General features: G+C 33.2%; 1 protein-coding gene across 4 annotated transcripts in view; it reads right to left on the bottom strand.

The window, feature by feature from the left end:
• Nucleotides 1-7,943: 7,943 nt before the first annotated feature.
• LOC143047443 (transient receptor potential cation channel subfamily M member-like 2) overlaps nucleotides 7,944-24,840 on the bottom strand; it is a 76,665-nt gene continuing 59,768 nt past the window's right edge. For 3 of the 4 annotated variants that reach the window (XM_076220507.1, XM_076220510.1, XM_076220509.1), the window contains 7 exons: nucleotides 20,495-20,613; nucleotides 19,234-19,328; nucleotides 11,468-11,671; nucleotides 10,293-10,509; nucleotides 9,636-9,755; nucleotides 8,879-9,175; nucleotides 7,944-8,153 (listed from right to left, as the gene is read on the bottom strand). In XM_076220507.1, coding sequence (XP_076076622.1) covers nucleotides 8,046-8,153; nucleotides 8,879-9,175; nucleotides 9,636-9,755; nucleotides 10,293-10,509; nucleotides 11,468-11,671; nucleotides 19,234-19,328; nucleotides 20,495-20,613 — 1,160 coding nt within the window. In that variant the 3' untranslated portion in view covers nucleotides 7,944-8,045. Of the gene's footprint in view, nucleotides 8,154-8,878; nucleotides 9,176-9,635; nucleotides 9,756-10,292; nucleotides 10,510-10,684; nucleotides 10,720-11,467; nucleotides 11,672-19,233; nucleotides 19,329-20,494; nucleotides 20,614-24,840 lie in introns of all 4 variants that reach the window. The other variant, XM_076220508.1, reaches the window with a different exon arrangement.

Raw genomic sequence — 24,840 nt, 5'->3', positions numbered from 1 at the left:
CACTTATTACTGGTTGCTTAACCATTTCTGTTTCACAGACTACCTTTACTTTCTTCTGTTGGATAGCTAGTGGTTTAAATATTGGCCTTTTGAGGCTGACATTTCATTCAGTTTTTAAACAGTAAAGTTAATAAACTTTGCATCAGACCATACTGTCTGCATATATAGTTGAAAGTGACAGTCTTGTTACATCCAGGCTCCATGTTTTATCATATCTGAGCACAGATTTTAGCAAAAAGAAGTATATCTCCATCTCCCATATCATTTATATGCTTTTAAATATGCAAATGTGGGGAACGGCCTAAACTGGCAATCTGTTTTTTTAAGCATAACATTGCTAAAGACCATTTTATCCACATGCGTTATGCTATTTGAAACTTATATTTCCATCAAAAGTACATTTATAACCTGTTAAAGTTTGTTTGATAACTTAACAACTTCAGAAAATTGTGGTAAGTGAAAAATATTACATTTGATATAAGGCCTCACCCTAATTGAAAACCTCTATTTTTTGGCACAGGCTCATATAAAATTAACTTCTGGCCATTTTGCATAAGTCTGATACATGAAATATGCTTTCTGTTGCTTTAAATAGATGTTAACTTATACATAGAGACATTAAAAAGTGTTAGTTTTGGTATCTTTTGGTTTTTAGAAGCTCAAATTTGATAGTTTTAATTGTTCTAATTCAACGCCACAATTCAGCACCCAAAATTCAGATATAAAAAATGCCACATTTTTTTTATTTGGTATCATATGGCTTTGAAACTTTGTAACCTGTTTTATAATATACTAAGCTTGAATCATGCCAAGTTTTATTAGAATTGGTCAAGTTTTAGGCCCCTAATAGGCCCAAGACCACAATTAATGACCCCGCTTTTCGTTGTCCACGAATATAGTTCCTTTTAATTAGAGTGTATTTTTCCTTAATTTTTTTTCTTTCCTTTCCTCACTCATTCCTTAAATCTTTTTGGGTGGAAATGAAAGAAGAGAGGTCAAATAAATTTTTGGAGGTTGTATTTTAACTGATTTTGATATGGAATGAGTGATTAGGTCAAGTGCAAAAAGGTGATATTTACAGTTTTCGGAACATCTCTTGACTTGTCAATAGGGGTATGGATGTGTATTGGCTAAATTTGTAAAAGTGATTGCTTTAATCTTTCTGAATTTTGGATATATATTTGGACTAGGACAATACATTACACACACAAAAAATTGGACAAAAGTGCATGGTGCAATTTTTTTAATGATGCAAAAGGTTATAAAGAACTGATAGAGGAATTAATTGTGGTCTGTGGCCTCCTTAGGGGGTCAACTGACCATTTTTGTCATGTTTGACTTATCTTTAGGTCTTACTTTGCTGTACATTATTGCTGTTTACAGTTTATCTCTATCTATAATAATATTCAAGATAATAACAAAAAACGTCAAAATTTTCTTAAAATTACCAATTATGGGGCAGCAACCCAACAACCGGTTGTCGGATCCATCTGAAAATTTCAGGGCAGATAGATCTTGACATGATAAACAATTTCACTCCGTCAGATTTGCTCTAAATGCTTTGATTTTTGAGTTATAAGCCAAAAACTGCATTTTACCCCTATGTCCTATATTTAGCCGTGGCAGCCATCTTGGTTGGATGGCCGGGTCACCGGACACATTTTTTAAACTACATACCCCAAAGATGATTGTGGCCAAGTTTGGATTAATTTAGCCCAGTAGTTTCAGAGGAGAAGATTTTTGTAAAAGATCACTAAGATTTACGAAAAATGGTTAAAAATTGACTATAAAGGGCAATAACTCCTTAAGGGGTCAACTGACCATTTCGGTCATGTTGACTTATTTGTAAATCTTACTTTGCTGAACATTATTGCTGTTTACAGTTTATCTCTATCTATAATAATATTCAAGATAATAACCAAAAACAGCAAAATTTCCATAAAATTACCAATTCAGGGGCAGCAACCCATCAACGGGTTTTCCGATTCATCTGAAAATTTCTGGGCAGATAGATCTTGACCTGATAAACAATTTTACCCCTGTCAGATTTGCTCTAAATGCTTTGGTTTTTGAGTTATAAGCCAAAAACTGCATTTTACCCCTATGTTCTATTTTTAGCCCTGGCGGCCATCTTGGATGGTTGGCCGGGTCACCGGACACATTTTTTAAACTAGATACCCCAATGATGATTTTGGCCAAGTTTGGTGTAATTTGGCCCAGTAGTTTCAGAGGAGAAGATTTTTGTAAAAGTTAACGACGCCGGACGACGGACGACAGACGACGGACGACGGACGCCAAGTGATGGGAAAAGCTCACTTGGCCCTTTGGGCCAGGTGAGCTAAAAATGACAGGTATTGACTGTACTTTTGCGATCCCTAATTATATAAACTATTTACCTCAAAACAGATATCCAAACCATTAATAAGGCATATAAGTATATATACATATTCTGTAAATTCAGAAATTATTGCATGCATTCATTTTTGCATTTTTTGAAAAGTGGACAAAAATGTGAGATTAATTATAGCGATTAAAAGGAAGATCTCCAAACAGATGTATCTATCAGGTAACAGATTGCAAGTTCTTATTATTGCTATTCTCACCCAGTTACATTATTATTTGCATCAATAAATACCTGGCACTAATTTCTGAAATTATAGTACTTATGTTAGTAAAAAAAACATGGAGATTAAGAAAAGTTGGCAGGTATGACACTGAGTCATACTTACATTAAAATGCTCTTAAAATAGTTATATATGAATGGAAATATAAAAAAACAAAAAACTTGGTGCACTTTTTGTACAGTTATTTATAGTCCAAGGACTTATGATATTGAATGTTAGAATGATAAACAAAATATGTATTAGGAAAGGTATCAATGAAGCTGGATAATGAAATACCATCATAAAAACAAATCATAAACAAGAGTGGACACAGATAAAAGTTTGCCTGTTTTACTGAAATAGGTTTGTTTTTTTTTATTTTTGAAAGTTATTAAGATCAAGGTCTATAAACTATTAACGAAATAAAATTGTCCTATTACTAATAAATATAAAGCTAGATAAATCCTGATGATTAAAAAAATAAATTAAAAAAATTGTAATAAGCTGGTTATTTGTCAACCACTAAAACTCAGTTCAAGAACAATGGAAAAATAACAAACAGACACCCAAACTCAAGATGTCTGTATATTTAATATGGATCATAGGCAACACAAAACAAGAATGTGTCCAAAGTACATGGATGCCCCACTCGCACTATCCTTTTCCATGTTCCATGGACCGTGAAATTGGGTAATAATCTAATTTGGCATTAAAATTAGAAAGATTATACTATAGGGAACATATGTACTAAGTTTCAAGTTGATTGGACTTCAATTTTATCAAAAACTACCTTGACCAAAAACTTTAACCTGAAATTCCCACTTTCATTTTCTATGTTCAGTGGACCGTGAAATTGGGGTCAAAAGTGTAATTTGGCTTTAAAAAAAAGAAAGATCATATCATAAGAAACAAGTGTACTAAGTTTGAAGTTGATTGGACTTCAGCTTCATCAAAAACTACCTTGACCAAAAACTTTAACCTGAACGGACGCACAGACGGACGAATGAACGGATGAACGGACAGACGAACGGAGCCACAGACCAGAAAACATAATGCCCCTCTACTATCGTAGGTGGGGCAGTAGGTGGGGCAGTAGGTGGGGCATAAAAATGAGATCAACCCTAATTTGACATTTGGACTTAAAGAATCAATTTATTACTATTAGTGTTTTTGTTACTACTTTTGAACACTAGTTTGTTACTATTTTTGAACACTACTTAGTAACAGTTTTTGAACACATGTCATAAACAATATTTTATATATTTTTTTCCTAAATAAATTGAAATTATTTTTATAATCAGTCAAGACAATGGTAAATCAATAATTATCATAAAAACACACCTTTTTCTCATTTCTTCTACTTTTATTCTTTCTTGTTACAAATGTACTAGGTTACATTTTCACAAGCATAACTGTCTAGGTATTACATTGTATCTGAGGTTGTATATATTGGTGGTTTCAAAAGGGAAAAGAAAAGCACATAAGTTACCTTTACCTTTAGCTATGTCTGGAGATCTCATTCACAATTAATGATAACATTTAATAATACAGGCAAAGTGAAAGAATTCCAATTTTTGTGATACATTAGCTTTACAATTGCAACTATATCAAATTTTTAGCCCTTCAAAACTATGGTTCAAAATTTGTAAAAAAATGATATTAAAAAAATTTTTATGGTCAATTTTACATAGTTCATCAGAAACAAAATGCAGGCTATATACTTCACAAAGACATTACACAAGCAATAATCGATCAGCATATTGTGGATTCATTATTATTATTTGTTGAATACCAATTTTAGTGGATTTCGTGGCTTCAGGTAAACCACAAAATAAAATGTTCAACAAATGACAAATTCTCTATAGGCTTGTTTGCAGACCTCAGCAAAACCACGAAATTAAATATCCATGAACACAAGTTTTCCTTTATCCATGAAAATTGGTACCCACTAAAATAAATAAATAAATAAATCCCGTTGTATTAAGAAAATACACAAGGGGTAACAACTTCAAAAACACAACATCTGTGTCTGAGAAAATTATTTTGAAGTGTCTTGTTTCATAGTCTGGGCTAAACAAAATTGGTCGTGAAAAATATATAATGTCTAAAACTAAAAGATCCTGCTAATAAACTACAACTGTGTTTCACGATTAATGATACACATGAAACCAGTCAGGCTATGAAACATCACCAGGCACTGTTAATTATGTGTATTGGTATATATACTATATTTTTATGCTTTTACAACTGTATTTCAGACTACACTAATTTCATACCAACACCTTGATTATTAAGTAGTAAGCAATCATCAATCAACTAAGAATCATTTACATAATCTTTAACAACATAATTAACAGTATGGCATAAAAAAATGTATTAACAACGAATTATGCAAAAAAAAAACTAACAAATTGCATACCTGCCAACTGTCAATATTTGAGGGGGATTTTCCCCATGGAAGCTCCCAAATGGAAATTTTGAAAGAGCAATTTGCCCACAATTTTAAACAAAATAGTTCATTTTACAAAGGCTACAGGCTTTAAAAAGTATGAAGAAGCCAAAAACAAAACTTAGATACATTTGAAGCCCCCTTTGATGTTTTTTTTTAGGACTGTAAGAGCCTTCTTGCACAAAGAACCCCCATGGGCATTTTGAAAAGTTGGCAGGTGGTCCGAGAACACAATTAATTCGTAGTGCATTTCTTTTAGAACATAAATGAAAATTAAAAAATTCCCACCTGCGCTTTCTCAATGAAATTTTTACAGTGTGTTGTACTACTTTTGGGACAAATTATATCAAAATTATAGAAAACTTCATCGCCTCTAACTCAAAATATGGACAATTTTGTGTTTAGGGTGTCTTGAAATCTTTTGACAGCTTCCGAAGTGCTAATTTTTAACCTTTTTCAGCTGGACCAAATCACTACTTTTCTGTAAAATTCTGGACCCAAATTTTTTTACAGTGTAATTTCACCCCCCTACTTACAATTTGAGGCATTAAACATGAAGAAATAAATTTGGAAGAGGTATAAAAATTATTGGCAAGTAACCCACTGTTAACACTAGGGACTATATTCGTGAACAACGAAAATCAAGGGACGACAATTGTGGTCTCGGACCTAATAGGATAGAAAGAGTTGACAAATCTTAAAAAAACTTGGTATGACCAAAGCTTAATAAATTATAACACTACTTGCAAAGTTTCGTAACAATAGGATATATATTATAGACAATATGTTAAATTCTATACTCATCTTTGCGTGTTAAATTTTGACGTTAAAATTGAATAATTTCAACTATCAACATTTTGGGCTTTGAAAATTAAAATATTGCAAAAAAATACTTTTTAAATGCCCTAATATATCATTTATTATGTACTAAAAGCAATAGAGTACTCATTTGATTTATCAGAGTTAGCATAATTATTCAAAAGTCAAATTTATATCAGCCTGGGCCTAAAAATTGAGGTTTTTCAATGAAAGGGGGCCTTACATGAAGATGTAATATTTTCCAGCAATTTTAAATTTGTGAAGCTTTTTGGTTATAAATAATCCTTACATATGTATTGAATGTACTTTAAATGGAAAGAAAAGTCACAAATAACATATTATATTAGTTTAAAAGGGTCTTAAGCCAAGTAAGACTGGAAAAAAATAAGGGTCAATTTAGGCCGTGCCACATATTTACATTAAAAAATGCATATTGAGGCTATAAGAAATAAAAAATTGTGTCTTTTTTATCATTTCTATACTCATGTGATATGATACAACAAATCTGAGCACAAAAAGGCTCTTGCAATTAACTTTTCTTACAGACAGTATGGTCTGATACAAAGATTTTTGCCTTTTTAATGAAAAACTTGATTGTAATTTTAGTCTCAACAGGCTTATATTTAAACCACTTGCTATCCTACAGAAGAAAAGAAAGATATTATGTGAGATGGAACAGGTACAATAGACATTGTAAAGTGCTTTTGATACAAATTTAGTGAGGTCTTTATTGTGGACTTCAAATTTTATGTACCAAGAACCCCACTTTTGACTTCATCCAAACAGGGCGTTAGACAAGGGTCATTTATACAACACATTTTGTACATATTGTCTGAGATAATCTTCTTTTCTGTAGATTCTGAGTTCAAAAACAAGTAAAAGAACTAGATAAAGGCATAGAAACACAAGTATTGACACATGAAAGCCTGTCAGATAGAAAGTCAGGATGCCATGTATGCATCAGTATTGAAAAAGCCTTGAAATGCCTATTTTGACCATAAAATGCCAAAATTGGTCATTTTTGCAGATATTCTATTAAATAAAAGTTTAAATCCTTTAGTTTCATGCTATTTGACAAATTGACACCACCAAATCATTTAGGGAAGATGCCAAAGTACAGATTCTATATTTACAGACTTCACCTCTTAGGTCCGAGAACACAATTAATTCGTAGTGCATTTCTTTTAGAACATAAATGAAAATTAAAAAATTCCCACCTGCGCTTTCTCAATGAAATTTTTACAGTGTGTTGTACTACTTTTGGGACAAATTATATCAAAATTATAGAAAACTTCATCGCCTCTAACTCAAAATATGGACAATTTTGTGTTTAGGGTGTCTTGAAATCTTTTGACAGCTTCCGAAGTGCTAATTTTTAACCTTTTTCAGCTGGACCAAATCACTACTTTTCTGTAAAATTCTGGACCCAAATTTTTTTACAGTGTAATTTCACCCCCCTACTTACAATTTGAGGCATTAAACATGGAGAAATAAATTTGGAAGAGGTATAAAAATTATTGGCAAGTAACCCACTGTTAACACTAGGGACTATATTCGTGAACAACGAAAATCAAGGGACGACAATTGTGGTCTCGGACCAGGTATGAAATTGTGCAAAAAAAAAAAAACTAACAAATTATGCACAAAAAAATAAAAACTAAACAAAATAGGCATAAAAACATTAAAATATCAATATTGAAGAAAATCTAAGAATTATGCTTAAAACAAATATTTTATAAAATATTATGCTAAAACATCTCAATTCCTACCTCTGTACAGTTGTAGCATAAAGATTTTGATGAATTACTGGCAAGAAACATAAATCACTTTCTTTTCATGATATGGCGACTGACTTAACATTAGCAATTCAGAATTTTGAACGTGGGCCTTTTTAAATTATAAAATAAATAGAAAACAATAAAATGAAATGATAACAATGACAATGAGGAAAAGGGGGAGGAGTTTCAGCTTTGATATTATCAATTTCTTTCAGATTTAAAAGCAATTAGAAGAATGGAGACGTTGCAGTCGTTGGAACTCATATCCTCCATTTTCTTGGATAGTGATATTGATACACTAATGCAATCATCTTTCATACAAAATCCCCTTGAACTTAAATATTTAAAAAAATTGAGACAGCAATAATCATTTAAGCACATAGAAGTCATGATTCATTAATAATAAGCATCTTGAATTTTAGCAGCTTCCTGAACAATGACACCTTCATTTCCAAATATCTTCACATTGGGTGATACTTCTTTCCATGTTACTTTGAAAGTTTCCTGTCAAGAGAAGTAAAACATTTTTCATTATAAGGACTGTTGTTTTTAATGCAAAGACACTTTTCCTCCCATATTGCAGATTTTTTGTGTGTGTGAGTACTCACAAGTTTTAGAACTTGGATATGTCTCTTCCAAACCTTTTACACTGATTAATGTGCAGAGTCCTTATAAGACCTAATTTATCAAATAATATCAAAATAACCATATAGAGATGTGGTGTGAATGCCAATGAGACAACTATTTGTACCGAAGTTCAAATAAAGTGGATGCAAGCAATTATAGGCAACCATACGTCCTTCAACAATGAAGGCTGATGACTGATTAGTTAGGGACGACATCAAAAGATCAATGTAAGATAAAAAAAACTTAATTCAAATAGTTTGGGGGTGGGAGGTTGAACTGCTGCAAGATGTGGTTATCCGACATTGATTTTTACATATATCTATATGGGTCAATCAATGTTTCCCAAATAAAGTTAAGAGGGGGAGGCGGGAGGGAGGGGGGGGGGGGGGGGCAGTGAAAAAATTATGTGAATTAAGTTTTTTATCCTTCATTAAACTTTTGATGTCGTCCCTTATAGACTACAATCAAGAAAAAATTCAAGAAATAAAATCACAAACTACTTTAAATAAAAGAAAGTAATTTTAAACTCTATTGATTCACATTCAATAACCAATATAACCAATTATATTAATGAAAAATGGAAACAATTACTGAATTATTACCTCAGGTAATTTAACATCAAATGTATCAGATGAATCGTAGTGAAAATTCCAAACTTCAGCTTCTACCCAGGCACTGTCTGTGTTTCTCGGGTCATCAATATATCCTTTGTACAACATAGTAGCACTAAATCCAGAAGAATCAATATCTGTCCGTAAGCTTGTCTTTGATCCAGCACGTGAAGTGGCATAACTTGCTACACATGGCTGGGATAGAGATCTTATGGGGAAATTAATTGAAGTTCTAGATGCTATATTTCCTATACTGCCTAAATTAGGGGCAGCAAACTGGGAAAAGTACTAAAAGGAAAGAAAACATACATTAAAAATAATCATAGATACCAGGCTTAAAATTGTGCATACATGATTCATTTACAAAAGACTAGGATTGTTATCAATGAAAGATGATAGAATGGAAAATTGAAACAGTGAATATTTCAAAGAGACAACCTGACCATAGTTCAGAAAACAGCCCAAAGCCACTAATGGATCTGCAATGCCATGAGAAATTCCAACACCCAGGGGTTTGCTTTCAGCTGACCGTAAACCAATAATGTATACTAGTTGAGTATAATGGATGCCACAATAAACCTAAAAACATTCATATGTACCAAAAATAAATAAATGGGGAATGTGTTTTAGGATTAATATTGCCTCAACCAAAAGGGCATAATGTCCCAGAAAATTGAGCCTCGCGAGTTCTAAGAATGCATGAAAATGATTATAAAAGAGTATACAGTGATTTAGCAACTATCCTTACCTGAATAAGATCTCCTTGGTCCAAGTTTGGTTTACCTTCAAATATGTGTTCATCCAACACTTCTACAGCAAAGGCTTCCACTAAAGTACTGTATGGGGAAATTAAACCATGCAGAGCTCCCTGAAATAAAACAAAATTTTAGTTTACAATACAGGCACAATTAAAACAAACAAAAGGATTTAAATCTAATTCATTTAACTAGACTGGTATATTTTATGTCTTAAAGCTAGCTATGATAAAAAAAAAAACTAAAAAAAACTCATATCATAGTGAAGTTGTATTGGATCACTGAAAAGTGGGATACTGTGGCATCATATGTTTTCCCTTGTACCAATCGTTCAGGATTGAATAAAACTTGCATTTTTGTGGATATAAACTGATAAAAAATTTGTTATATGTTGAACATTTGAATTATTGGTTCACCTGTAACTACTTGAAAATTGGTATCCAACAAAAAACATTGAGCAGTACATGTACTAAATACAAGTCCTTAGTTCAGCTTTCAAAAAATAAAAATATGGTCTTAACGCATCATTTATTAATCAACTTTTAAAATGTATAAATGAAGTTCCTGAGGATTCCAAACTGGAACATTTTTTTCCCTTAATTAATCTTCTAAATAAAAATAAAAAGATATTCCTATCAATTAAACCATACCCCAGGTAAACCAAAACAGCTGTCTTCACTTTCATCGTCCTTCCTGACAGCTATAAATTCCAATACTTTCTTTCCTTCTACATACAGATACCCCTGAGGTTGACCTTCAAGTGTATCAATCCTCCTCCATCGTGTACACACAGCCAAGATCTCATGGTTTGGACCCCAACGCCATAACACACCTTTCCCTCTCAGACCAGTTCTTCCCATTGGATTCCTATAATATCAAGCAGAAATATAAAGACAAGACCTTTTATTTATGGACTGTTTACAACACCATAACACACCTTTTCCTCTCAGACCAGTTCTTCCCATTGGATTCCTATAATATCAAGCAGAAATATGAAGACAAGACCTTTTATTTATGGACTGTTTACAACACCATAACACACCTTTTCCTCTCAGACCAGTTCTTCCCATTGGATTCCTATAATATCAAGCAGAAATATAAAGACAAGACCTTTTATTTATGAATTGTTAACTAGCTGTTAGGAATGTGGTATTTTAGGGACATTTAATTTTATTTTATTTGATTTTAAACATTTTTTATTCATAAAGTTTTGGAAGAAACACTTATCTAACTTAGTGGAATAAATGAAGTAATGTTAAAGTGAAACAAGAATGTGTCCCTAATACATGGATACCCCATCATTTTCTATGTTCAGTGGACCGTGAAAATGGGGTAAAAAATTTGGCATTAAAATTAGAAAGATCATATCGTAGGGAACATGTGAATTAAGTTGCAAGTTCTTCATCAAAAACTACCTCGACCAAAAATTTTAACCTGAAGCGTGACAGACGGACGAAAGGACGGACATACAGACCAGAAAACATAATGCCCATAAATGGGGCATACAAATGGAATGTAGGACATGTGGTGAGATAGCACACCACCTACAAAAGTAGCCGTTAGTCATTCAGAGTCAATAATAAAGGTGTGAAAAAGTATAAAAGGTTAAGTAAGATCCATCACATCACAATAATTGAGTCAAGTATTTTCAGCAAATAAAACGTTTTAATAGGGAGGGTAGGGGAGGTAATAAAATCTTAAACTGAGGGAATCAATAACAACATTTTCTTATTAAATATTATTTGAAAGTGTGCACATATTCATATTCAGATATAATTTTTTTTTTTAATTTAATTCTGTAAATTATCTCCCCTTTAATACTTACAGAGGAACTCCAAGAGGATCAATTTTGTATCTACAGATCTGATTATCTAGCATCACCCAAGACCTTCTATCATACATCTGTGTTCCTACGTCTAGTTTCGATGTCACAATCTTGTTCCATACAATATTAATGGAAGGTAAGGGAGGTAATTCTGCTCTTTCTTCCTCGGACAACAGGTTACGTTTTTGTCGTTGTTGTTTGATACTACAAAAGATAAATAATAAACACTGTTGTGATGCATAAGTAAGTGATCAGCTAGGAAAGATATTTATTTTCAAAAAGTAATATAAACCTACAATTGAAGTTAAGAATTGAATGCAACTTTCCCAACTGCAAAATATTTTTTTTTTTAAACATTTACTTTTTTTGTGTAATATTATTTATGATATGGCAACAGGTTTTTAGTTTTCAGTAATAAAACAATCATTTTCTATGTTCAGTGCACTGTGAAAATGGGGTAAAAACTCTAATTTGGCATTAAAATTAGAAAGATCAAATCATAAAGAACATGTTTACTAAGTTTCAAGTTGATTGGACTTCAACTTCATCAAAAACTGCCTTGACCAAAAACCTTTTACCTGAAGCGGGACAGACGGACTGACGGCCAGTCACACAGACCAGAAAACATAATGCCGATAAATAGGGCATTAAACAAAATATATGCTGAGAATTGTAGAATAAGGAAAAGGAAAGACATTAAATATATAAACCAATCTTAGATGAAAGACTACATTCATTTAACAGAATATCCTGATTGAAGTTATACACATTCTATTATAATGATGAATTCTGTGAGTGAAATAACGCAGTGGCGGATCCAGAACTTTTTATAAAGAGGGGGATGGGGAGCACTGACTGACATAAGAGGGGGACCGCTACAGTCATGCTTCAGTGATTCCCAATATATAACGACGAAATAGAGGCTAATGGTGACCATTTGTGTTTATTTTTCTGTCCGATAATTTTGAGAATTAATAGTCAAATAGCTAACTTGATATCTTAGAAAAACTATAGATAGTATTCAGACATTCAGCTGTTAAAAAGAAGCTACTAGAATCATATTTTGAAAGAAACGGGTAATATAACACATTGAATGAAGCATACACCAATCCCACATAGACGTTCCCATGTGTCATCGTCAGGGTCAGATTCAGATACCCCTCTTCGAAAAAAATAATACACAGAAAACATTGAGAACATGGCAGAACTAACAATAAAAGAAGACAATCTGCAAAACTTATACACTATCCTAGTCGATATGAAGTCCTCCCAAGATCAACTAAAAAAGGACCAGGACTCGTTCCAAACCATTGTGAAAGATTGTATCTCATCACTTGAAGAAAAACTAGAAAATAAACTAGACCTTATCCATCAGCAATTCAAAAGTGAATTAAACGTTGTGAGAAAAGAGATTGAAAAAGAATCTAAAGTCACTAATGAAGAACTGAAAAAAATAAATAGTCGAGTAGACCAAGTAGAGATGACTGTCAGAAATCAACCAGAAAAAAAATCCACACACAATAAATTGATATTTAAAAATATAAAGGCATGTGACATCGAGAACACAGAAGACCCATTATATATCAGATTATATGTAGAGAAAATCCTCAGAGAAATTGAACTAGAGACTGATATAGAAAAGATAGAAGTCTTGAATGTAAACAAAGGAGAAGACCAAGCTGGAAACGAAACGGGTTCGGACCGTAAACAACCAAGACTAGGTATTGCTGTTTACTTCCGGAATACTGATGACAAATGAAACGTGTTGCTAAATAAAAAGAAGCTGAGACATATTGGAAGTTTCTCCCACATTTACGTAGAAATAGACAAAACAAAGCATGAAAGACAAACTGAAGCAAACCTACGTAAGCAGGCGCGGATCCAGAGGGGGGGTTCCGGGGGTTGGAACCCCCCCTTTTTTTGACCGATCAATGCATTTGAATGGGAGCATATAGCTGGAACCCCCCCTTTACTCTGGGTTGGGAACCCCCCCTTTTTAAAATGGCTGGATCCGCCCCTGGTAAGTTAGTAAAACCTGTCCCATCACTCAAGATGAGAGGGGGTCGAGTTGTGAATGTCCCTGATCAAATCCAAAACACCGACAAAACTGAAAATCAAAACAATGGCTCATCATAGCAATTACCATGCCACCCTGACAGCAATTGCTCGACAATAAATGTTAATATGTGGCATTTAAATGGATGGTATGAAAACAAATCTGACAGTAATTTAGCTTTTAAGGAAAGAGATAATTGAAAATATAGACTCTGATATTTTTGGACTTTGCGAAACTCACTTAAAGGACAATAGTGAAATCAATTTACCGGGATACACATGGTTTGGTCAAAATAGACAAAAGTTATCATGCCGAGCTGTGCGAGGATCAGGAGGGGTAGGAATTTTGCTTAAAAATGAACTTTTAACTGAATTTGATGCTTCAATTTTGGATTGCTCCTTCGAGGGCATTCTGTGGCTTAGACTTACTGCAAAAAGTGACCAGAGTTATTATATAAACATTTGTATAGCATATCTCACCCCAGAAGGCTCCAGCAGGGGGAACATAGCACAAGAATTTTATGATATGCTTCTTTCACAGGTATATTTACTCTATGATGAGAATCCGATGGTTATTATGGGTGATCTGAACAGAAGGATAGGAGGTAAACAGGACTTTAACCCTCTGATAGATGTTGGAGGCATTCCAAAACAATGTGTCATCAATAACAACGTCAACAGGTATGGTGACTACTTACTAGAATTTTTATCAGATTCAAAAACATGTGTTTTGAACGGACGATTTGATCAAACCAAATAACTATACAAGTGTCTCACCACGTGGCAGATCAGTTGTTAACTACATTATTGTGCCGCATTCTCAGTATGAACAAATGTATGATTTTGAAACAATGCTAGTATCTGACTGCATAGAAAAGTACAAATTACATATGAGTTCTGCAACACAACCAGACCACTCAGTATTGCAATGTAAACTTAGTGTTTCAAGATATAGAAACGATTCCATGCGCCGAAAAAAGGCAAAATCAAATTGAAAAAAATAGTAATAACACACTGCCAAATCGTAAATACATAACAAATACAATACCTATAGACATGTATGCAAATGAAAGATCAAAAAGAGCAATTGTTAGAGTTATTGAAAGACTTGAGCATGTACAAAACTGCCAAGAGGAGGTTGATAATATATATGATAATTTTATAGACTTGGTTACTGATGAAATGAATGAAAAACTTAATTATAGAGTAAGAACATCAAAATCAAACAGAAGAAATGGCAGGCGTAATAGGAAACACTGGTGGAATGATGAACTTACAAAACTTTGGCAAAATGTAAAGAAAAATGAACTTTTATATTTACAGTGTAAAGACAATGCTAGAGAAAAGAACGTTTATAGACAGCAATTTAAAGAAAGCAGGAAAAAATTTGATAAAAATGTAAGACAAGCAGAACGACAATACAAGGCAAGTCAAAGAAATATAGATTCTTACATTGATACCAGTGGATTATCGGATTTATCCAATCGAGATAGTTAAATTATCAATTTTGAAGTCCGAGCCGTCTCGACGAGAACTTTAAAATTTATAATTTAACTATCGAGATTGGATAAATCCGATAATCCATGAGTAACGTTGTAAGTATCTGTTTCTCTAATGATTAAAAATACATTTTCTTTTTTTGTTAACCGAAAATCCCCTTCGAGTGCCTTTCACATTGCACGAAGTTGTCAATTTCATTAACACCTGTTAGCATATTTTGATTTATCCAGTTAGCTAAAAAGTTCATGAACCTTAAAATCATCCAATGATCTTTTGAGATCACCAGCAACCACACGCTGATTAAAATTTTTTTGTACAATGGGTTCGGAAAGGGATAAATTTCCATAGAATTAGAGAAACTATGTTACACAACTCAAAACAAGTGATGCCAAGAAATTTTGGAACGAAATGAACAAACTTGGCCCAACTGCAGAAAAACAAGACATAGATTGTGTAAAACTAGACAATGGATTCATATCACATGACACTGAAGAGATATTAAGAAAATGGAAAAATGACTTTTCCAATTTATTTAAAGACAATACACAGTCAAATCAAGTCAGTGATACCTTCCTTGAAAATACACGCAAGCTTATAAAAGAATGGAAAAATCAACTAGAAAATATACATACGCCTACTGACAATGAGTTGCCACATAATACTGTTGACGAACAATCTAATTGCACTTTAAACACAGAAATTAAACTGGAGGAACTAAACAATGCTCTAAAATCAGCAAAATCAAACATATCAACAGGAATAGATAACATTCCAAATGAAATTTTGAAATGTGAGAGGATAAAGGAATTACTTTTGAAACTATTTCAGAAATGTTTTGACCATGGCACTCTCCCTAGTATGTGGAATCTAAGCATTATACACCCAATACTTAAGAAAGGGAAAGACTACCGAGTCCCTTTAAGTTATCGTTCTATTAGTCTAATGTCTAACAGCATAATATCCACAAGAATATCAGAGTATTTAGATGAAAACGAACTTCTCTGTGAAGAGCAGAATGGGTTTAGAAAGTTACGCTCGTGTATAGAACACATTTATACACTCTACACAGTTCTACGGAAAAGAAAATCTAAAAATTTGCCTACATTTTTATGCTTTGTTGACTTTGCGAAGGCATTTGATTCTGTTAACCATGACCTACTCTTTTCAAAACTTCTGAGTATCGGTGTTACAGGGAAAATCTACAAAGTTGTAAAATCGATGTACAAAAGCCTTAAAAGTTGTGTGAAAATAAATGAACAAGCTACTGATTGGTTCTCTGTTGAACGTGGTGTGAGACAAGGTGATAGCATAGCACCTCTCTTGTTTGCTGTTTTTATAAATGACCTTGCACATGATATCAAAAGCTTAAATCTTGGAATTCAAATTAATAATAATGAACAGTTAAGCTTATTTATGTATGCTGATGATATTATCTTTCTTGCAGAATCTGAAGATGACCTACAAAAAATACTGGTCACTTTGAACCACTGGACAAAACTGTGGCGTCTGGATGAGAATCATGACAAAACTAAGATAATGCACTGTAGAAAACCATCAACAAACACAACTGACAGAATCTTTAAACTTGGGGAGCAAAACCTCAGTCTTTGTAGCTTATATCGATATCTAGGCTTTAATGTGAGCGATTCAGGCAACTTTGAAGAGGGCATTAAAGTACTCCATGAAGCAGAAAGTAGAGCACTAGGTGCAATAATTGCAAAGCATTTTAGTATGAAAGGTCTCAGCTTTCCAGTTTTTGAAAAACTTTATTTCAATACTGTAGTTCCAGTAACAGACTATGCATCAGAAGTGTGGGGATATAAAAATATAGACCTTACTGACAAATTACAACAAAGAGCAATTAGAACATTCTTGGGAGTCGGGAAAAGGGCACCGTTACCTTATCTTACAGGGGAAACATGTTGGCTGGATGTGCAACTAAGGCGTCAAATAAACATCATACGATTATGGTTGAGAATTGTAAGAATGCCAGATGACCGATTGCCGAAAAAGATATTTTTATGGGACAAACAAAATAGTAACAGGAATAGCTGGTCATTTGAAGTGAAGTCAATTTTGAACAAATGTAATCTATCACAAAACTTTCAAGAAAAAAGTACACTTGGACTAGGAGTGAAAGCTTTTTTAGGCATTGTTAAGGAAAGACTAACATACATAGGGTCCGAGAAATGGAAAACCAGTGTGAACGGGATGCCTAAACTAAGAACATATATCAAAATTAAAGAAAATTACTGTCAAGAACCAATTATTAAAAAAACAATGTCATCAAAGCAACGATCTGTCATTTCAAAGATTAGAAGTGGTACGTTTCCTATAGAAATAGAAATAGGTCGCTATCTACAAAAACCTATATCTGAAAGACTCTGCAAAATATGCAATAATCGAGCTGTTGAGGACGAGATGCATTTTTTGATTCAGTGTCCTGCCTATTCCACAGAGAGACAAACATTGTTATCCACAGTAGAATGCAAGCTGAACATACACACACAGGAACTTGACAATGAAGAACTGTTGAAATTACTGTTAATAACACCAGACACAATTTACGATGTGGCCAACTTTCTAATGGAAGCTTTGGACAAAAGATACAGATTAACATAATTAGAACAGTACTTTGAAGTGTCTTGCTAACGTTCACTGCTATAAAATTACGATTATAAAAGCATTGAGTGAAATTATACCTGTGAATATATAAGTTTTTTTTTATAATTCTGGCTGTTCGCTATTTTATACTAGCTTCAATGCATTTTTAACTGCTTAATGTTTAAAAGCAATTTGAAGGTTACTTTATTTACATCAAAGTCTCAATTTTTTTTTTCTACCTCTACCTAAGATAATTATTCTACACGATCATAATAATTATATCAATAGTTTAAAGCTGATCAATATATAAATATTTACTTTCAATGACAGCTCATTTTTATTAGTCAAAATTTTATCAGTCAGTAATATGAATTTCCTCACATGTATCTGTACAATTCTATTCACACCAGAAAGTTTGAAAATCTATACTTGGACCCCCTAAGAAATTTTGAGAAAAGTGTACATGAACGCTTCATTTTTATGTGGTATAAATGTATAAGTAAGAGAAGTTACATTTCATCATTTATAGTGCATACAATTTGTATATAATATAATATGTAATGTGAATCAGTCTTCTGTTGATACAAACTGGAATTATTACTATGTTTCAAAGTAACGCAAGATAAAACACTTTGTTGAACATGTATGATCACTGGTGCAGGCACACATGAGACAATGCTATACATAATACTACAAACTCAATTCAACACAATAGAACTACTTTTTACCATGTCAAAAATACAAAAAAAAAAGCTAAGAGAAGCAAATGTCAAATTTTCAATTTTGATAAAGGGAGATAACCCAAAGTAACACCAAGATGAAAAGCCAAACTCTACATGTATACATACTTTATAATGTCTGCATTGAAGAAAGAAAGATCTAGTCTGTTCATAGTTACACATGTTTGTTATATACTTATTGTAATAAATAGTGTCATATTTTTTTATTTACTTTTTTACTTGTATGCATTTAAATGTACCTGTTTACATTTTTAAATATTAGCCATAGTGTCTACATGCTATTTTTCTATCCAGCAAATAGGATAAATTATCATTATATACATCAACTGTCAGAATTTTGTCAAATCTAGGTGATAATTTCTTTTTCTTATCTTTTATAATTACAAATTCTAGGTTTTCATAATATGATGTGGATACATACAAAGAGAGACAACTCTTATCTTCCTAAATTTCCATGTTCAACCCTTACATTATCAAACAAAAGTTATTAAGTTACTTTCATTCTTATTTTCTCTTTTAATTATTAAACACAACTGATATATTGAAACTACATTGTATCAAATAAGAATTAAGCCTCCGATATAAAACTGATTAATAGATTTGAAATTTATTCATATAATTATTCGTACATAAATGACAGTGCATCATGAGCCTCTAAAGGCTGGTTGGTATAATTATACATGTTTATTGAATGTTTATGTTTAAAACTGCAATATATTGTATTTCATCATTTTCATGTATATGTACCAAGTTGTACTTTAATAATAAAAATATCTATCTATCTATAATCAACCAAATTGTTCCCACAAAAGAGGTGTCTCATTGACAATCATACCACATCTTCTTTTTTATATTTATAATACTTACAGTATAATATCTTCATCAACATACAGTCTCTCATCTTCACTGAACGAATCTCGTGACTTTGTATATATTTTGGCATCATAAACTTCATATGGTTGCTGTAATTTGAAACAGTAATACTCACACATTTAAATGTCATATGAATAAAAAAAAATCTGTTCTTTGTTTCTTCAGTAATTCAATATTTCTAAAGCAACAAATTTGGTTTTGTAACACTTGTATGATTTTCCTGGTCATCTACATGTACCTTTTGTTCAAAACTTTAAAATATTAAAATATATATAAATAATCTTTTACGGTTAAAAGGTATAATACATAAGAAAAATGGATTAAAAAAGTTAGGTAGTGCCTGCTTGATTATTAGGAGACAACCAAATGAAAAACAGAAAATTTTTGTTGTGATGAAGGTGTCTTGACTTTTACACCATAGGCAGTTACTGCTACAGAATGAAATCTGATTGAACACAAACATTTTTTGTAACAACTGCCAATTACCAACATGTGTCAGAGTAAAAACAAGAATGTGTCCAAAGTACACGGATGCCCCACTCGCACTATCCTTTTCCATGTTTCATGGACCGTGAAATTGGGTAATAATCCAAAAACTTTAACCTGAAACTCCCACTTTCATTTTCTATGTTCAGTAGACTGTGAAATTGGGGTCAAATTGGGGTCAAAAGTCTAATTTGGCTTCAAATTAGAAAGATCATATCATAAGCAACAAGTGTACTAAGTTTCAAGTTGTTGATTGGACTTCAGCTTCATCAAAAACTACCTTGACCAAAAACTTTAACCTGAACGGACGTACAGACGCACAGACGAACGCATGAATGGACGCACAAACGGAGCCACAGACCAGAAAACATAATGCCCCTCTACTATGGTAGGTGGGGCATAATTATCATGTTTATGGCACTGCTTCATAGTTATTTGTCTTGAAGTTATGAACTACGGTGGATTCATTTATTTTCGTGGGTACCAATTTTTGTGGATTATAGAAATCTTACATGTTCATGGATATCTAATTTCGTGGTTTTGTGGATGTCTGCATACAATCCTATAGAATATTTGAAATTCGTTGAAAATTTTATTTCGTGGTTCACCTGTACCCACAAAATCCACAAAAAATGGTATTCAACACAAAATAATGAATCTGCTACAGTACAGTACTCCCTGATTTTTAATTTTCTTTGATTTCTATTATCAAACCATCTTCAGCAAAAATCTTGTTTTTAGGTTGCACTGGTAACCTTACAAATCTTACCTCCCAAGGAACATATTTATCAAAGACAGGGAATCTGGTAACAGTGGTTCCTGGGTAAGGTGATTGCCTAGCAGCCACATGGACAAGTAGACCTTTTACTGTAGACACTCCAAGTACATCTGTTAAAATAGAATACACATAAAGACATGGACAAGTAGACCTTTAACTGTAGACACTCCAAGTACATCTGTTGAAATAAAATACACATAAACACATGGACAAGTATACCTTTTACTGTAGACACTCCAAGTACATCTGTTGAAATAAAATACACATAACCACATGGACAATACACATAAACACATGGACAAGTAGACCTTTAACTGTAGACACTCCAAGTACATCTGTGACGATCTGTTATAATATAATATAAATAAACACATGGACAAGTAGACCTTTTACTGTAGACACTCCAAGTACATCTGTTGAAATAAAATACACATAAACACATGGACAAGTAGACCTTTTACTGTAGACACTCCAAGTACATCTGTTGAAATAAAATACACATAAACACATGGACAATACACATAAACACATGGACAAGTAGACCTTTTACTGTAGACACTCCAAGTACATCTGTTGAAATAAAATACACATAAACACATGGACAAGTAGACCTTTTACTGTAGACACTCCAAGTACATCTGTTGAAATAAAATACACATAAACACATGGACAAGTAGACCTTTTACTGTAGACACTCCAAGTACATCTGTTGAAATAAAATACACATAACCACATGGACAATACACATAAACACAAGGACAAGTAGACCTTTAACTGTATACACTCCAAGTACATCTGTTAAAATAAAATACACACAAGAAGTAATTGTAACAGGATGCTGTTACGAAGTCTCCCAAACAAAGCTCCGATAACTCCCCATTCATATGGTCCCATGTTCATTTGATTTGATTTTTTGTCCCATACAAGAATATATATGGCTTACGAGTAGGGATCTCAACCATTTACAAGTTTTCAAACAGAAGGGGGTGGTGGTGACCCCCAGGGACTTTACCTACATTTCATTTGATTTGTTTTATTGTCCCCTACAAGATAATATATGGTTTAGGGGTGGGGATCTGGACCGTTTACAAGATAAAAGTACATTTTCAAATTGAACAGGGTGGGGGTGACCCCCAGGAACTTCCATCTAATTTCATGTGATTTGTTTTATTGTCCCATACAAGAATATATATGGTTTAGGGGTGGGGATCTGGACCGTTTTCAAGTTTTCAAACAAGAGGGGGTGGGGTGACCCCCTATGGACTTCCCTTTTATTTCATTTGATTTGTTTTATTGTCCCCTACAAGAATATATATGGTTTAGGGGTGGGGATCTGGACCGTTTACAAGTTTTCAACCTAGAGGGGGTGGGGTGACCCCCTAGGGACTTCCCTTTTATTTCATTTGATTTGTTTTATTGTCCCCTACAAGAATATATATGGTTTAGGGGTGGGGATCTGGACTGTTTACAAGATAATAGTACATTCTCAAATTGAACGGGGTAGGGGTGACCCCCAGGAACTTCCATCTAATTACATGTGATTTGTTTCATTGTCCCCTACAAGAATATATATGGTTTAGGGGTGGGGATCTGGACCGTTTACAAGTTTTCAAACAAGAAGGGGTGGGGTGACCCCCTAGGGACTTCCTTGTTATTTCATTTGATTTGTCTTATTGTCCCCTACAAGAATATATATGGTTTAGGGGTGGGGATCTGGACCGTTTAAAAGTTTTCCAACAAGAGGGGGTGGGGTGACCCCCCAGGGACTTCTTTTTTATTTCATTTGATTTGTTTTATTGTCCCCCACAAGAATATATATGGTTTAGGGGTGGGGATCTGGACTGTTTACAAGATAATAGCACATTCTCAAATTGAAGGGGGTGGGGATGACCCCCCAGGGCATCCCCCTATATTTCATGTGAATTATTTTATTGTCCTATTATCATTTCTGAAGACTGTATGTATCTATCACTTATAGTTTTCAAGTTATATTCATTTAAAAAATTTTGAAAATAAAATCCCATAGGGTTCTATAGTAAAACCCTCCCTGCTTTCTACCCCCCAAAATACCCCTTAATAGACCCCAATGCACAAACGAAAGATTGATGGCTCACCTAGACATATTAGTCTACCATTTTATGAAACCCTAAGTAAATCTGACAAGTGGTTTTGGAGAAACGCTGCGGACAAGTTCATTTTTTAAAGTGGCGGAAGAAAAAGAAAAAGAAAAAGAAGAAGAATAATAAAAATAATAAGAACTGAGCAAAAACAATAAGTCTCCAAACTTTGTTTGGGAGACTTAATAAACACATGGACAAGTAGACCTTTTACTGTAGACACTCCAAGTACATCTGTTAAAATAAAATACACATAAACACATGGACAAGTAGACCTTTTACTGTAGACACTCCAAGTACATCTGTTGAAATAAAATACACATAAACACATGGACAAGTAGAGCTTTTACTGTAGACACTCCAAGTACATCTGTTGAAATAAAATACACATAAACACATGGACAAGTAGACCTTTAACTGTAAACACTCCAAGTACATCTGTTAAAATAAAATACACATAAACACATGGACAAGTAGACCTTTTACTGTAGACACTCCAAGTACATCTGTTGAAATAAAATACATATAAACACATGGACAAGTAGACCTTTAACTGTAAACACTCCAAGTACATCTGTTAAAATAAAATACACATAAACACATGGACAAGTAGACCTTTTACTGTAGACACTCCAAGTACATCTGTTGAAATAAAATACACATAAACACATGGACAAGTAGACCTTTTACTGTAAACACTCCAAGTACATCTGTTAAAATAAAATACACATAAACACATGGACAAGTAGACCTTTTACTGTAGACACTCCAAGTACATCTGTTGAAATAAAATACACATAAACACATGGACAAGTAGACCTTTTACTGTAGACACTCCAAGTACATCTGTTGAAATAAAATACACATAAACACATGGACAATACACATAAACACATGGACAAGTAGACCTTTTACTGTAGACACTCCAAGTACATCTGTTAAAATAAAATACACATAAACACATGGACAAGTAGACCTTTTACTGTAGACACTCCAAGTACATCTGTTGAAATAAAATACACATAAACACATGGACAAGTAGACCTTTTACTGTAAACACTCCAAGTACATCTGTTAAAATAAAATACACATAAACACATGGACAAGTAGACCTTTTACTGTAGACACTCCAAGTACATCTGTTGAAATAAAATACATATAAACACATGGACAAGTAGACCTTTTACTGTAAACACTCCAAGTACATCTGTTGAAATAAAATACACATAAACACATGGACAAGTAGACCTTTTACTGTAAACACTCCAAGTACATCTGTTAAAATAAAATACACATAAACACATGGACAAGTAGACCTTTTACTGTAGACACTCCAAGTACATCTGTTGAAATAAAATACACATAAACACATGGACAAGTAGACCTTTTACTGTAAACACTCCAAGTACATCTGTTGAAATAAAATACACATAAACACATGGACAATACACATAAACACATGGACAAGTAGACCTTTTACTGTAGACACTCCAAGTACATCTGTTGAAATAAAATACACATAAACACATGGACAAGTAGACCTTTTACTGTAAACACTCCAAGTACATCTGTTAAAATAAAATACACATAAACACATGGACAAGTAGACCTTTTACTGTAGACACTCCAAGTACATCTGTTGAAATAAAATACACATAAACACATGGACAAGTAGACCTTTTACTGTAAACACTCCAAGTACATCTGTTGAAATAAAATACACATAAACTGTAGACACTCCAAGTACATCTGTTGAAACAAGAACGTGTGCATAGTACATGGATGCCCCAATCGCACTTTCATTTTCTATGTTCAGTGGACCATGAAATTGGGGTCAAAACTCTAATTTGGCATTAACATTTGAAAGATCATATCAGGGGAACATGTGTACTAAGTTTCAAGTTGATAGGACTTCAACTTCATCAAAAACTACCTTGACCAAAAAAAACTTAACCTGAAGCGGGACAAATGAACGAACGAACAGACAGACGGATGAAAGGATGCACAGAATAGAATACATAATGCCAATAAATGGGGCATAATAAAATACACATAAACTGATAAAATGTATGTGTTTCTAAACTATAAGTGACATATTTCATAGTGTCTAAAAATTGATACCACAATAGTCATTAGATCTATAATTTCAGATTGTGTCCTGTTCTAATATGACCATTTTTTTTAAGGGGGCGGGGGACTGCTAACGGAAAAGCCATTTTG

Source organism: Mytilus galloprovincialis, chromosome 10 (genome assembly GCF_965363235.1).
Source record: "Mytilus galloprovincialis chromosome 10, xbMytGall1.hap1.1, whole genome shotgun sequence".
Taxonomy (NCBI): domain Eukaryota; kingdom Metazoa; phylum Mollusca; class Bivalvia; order Mytilida; family Mytilidae; genus Mytilus; species Mytilus galloprovincialis.
The sequence above is the reverse complement of the archived record's forward strand: the minus strand, read 5'-3'. Positions and strand labels throughout refer to the sequence as shown.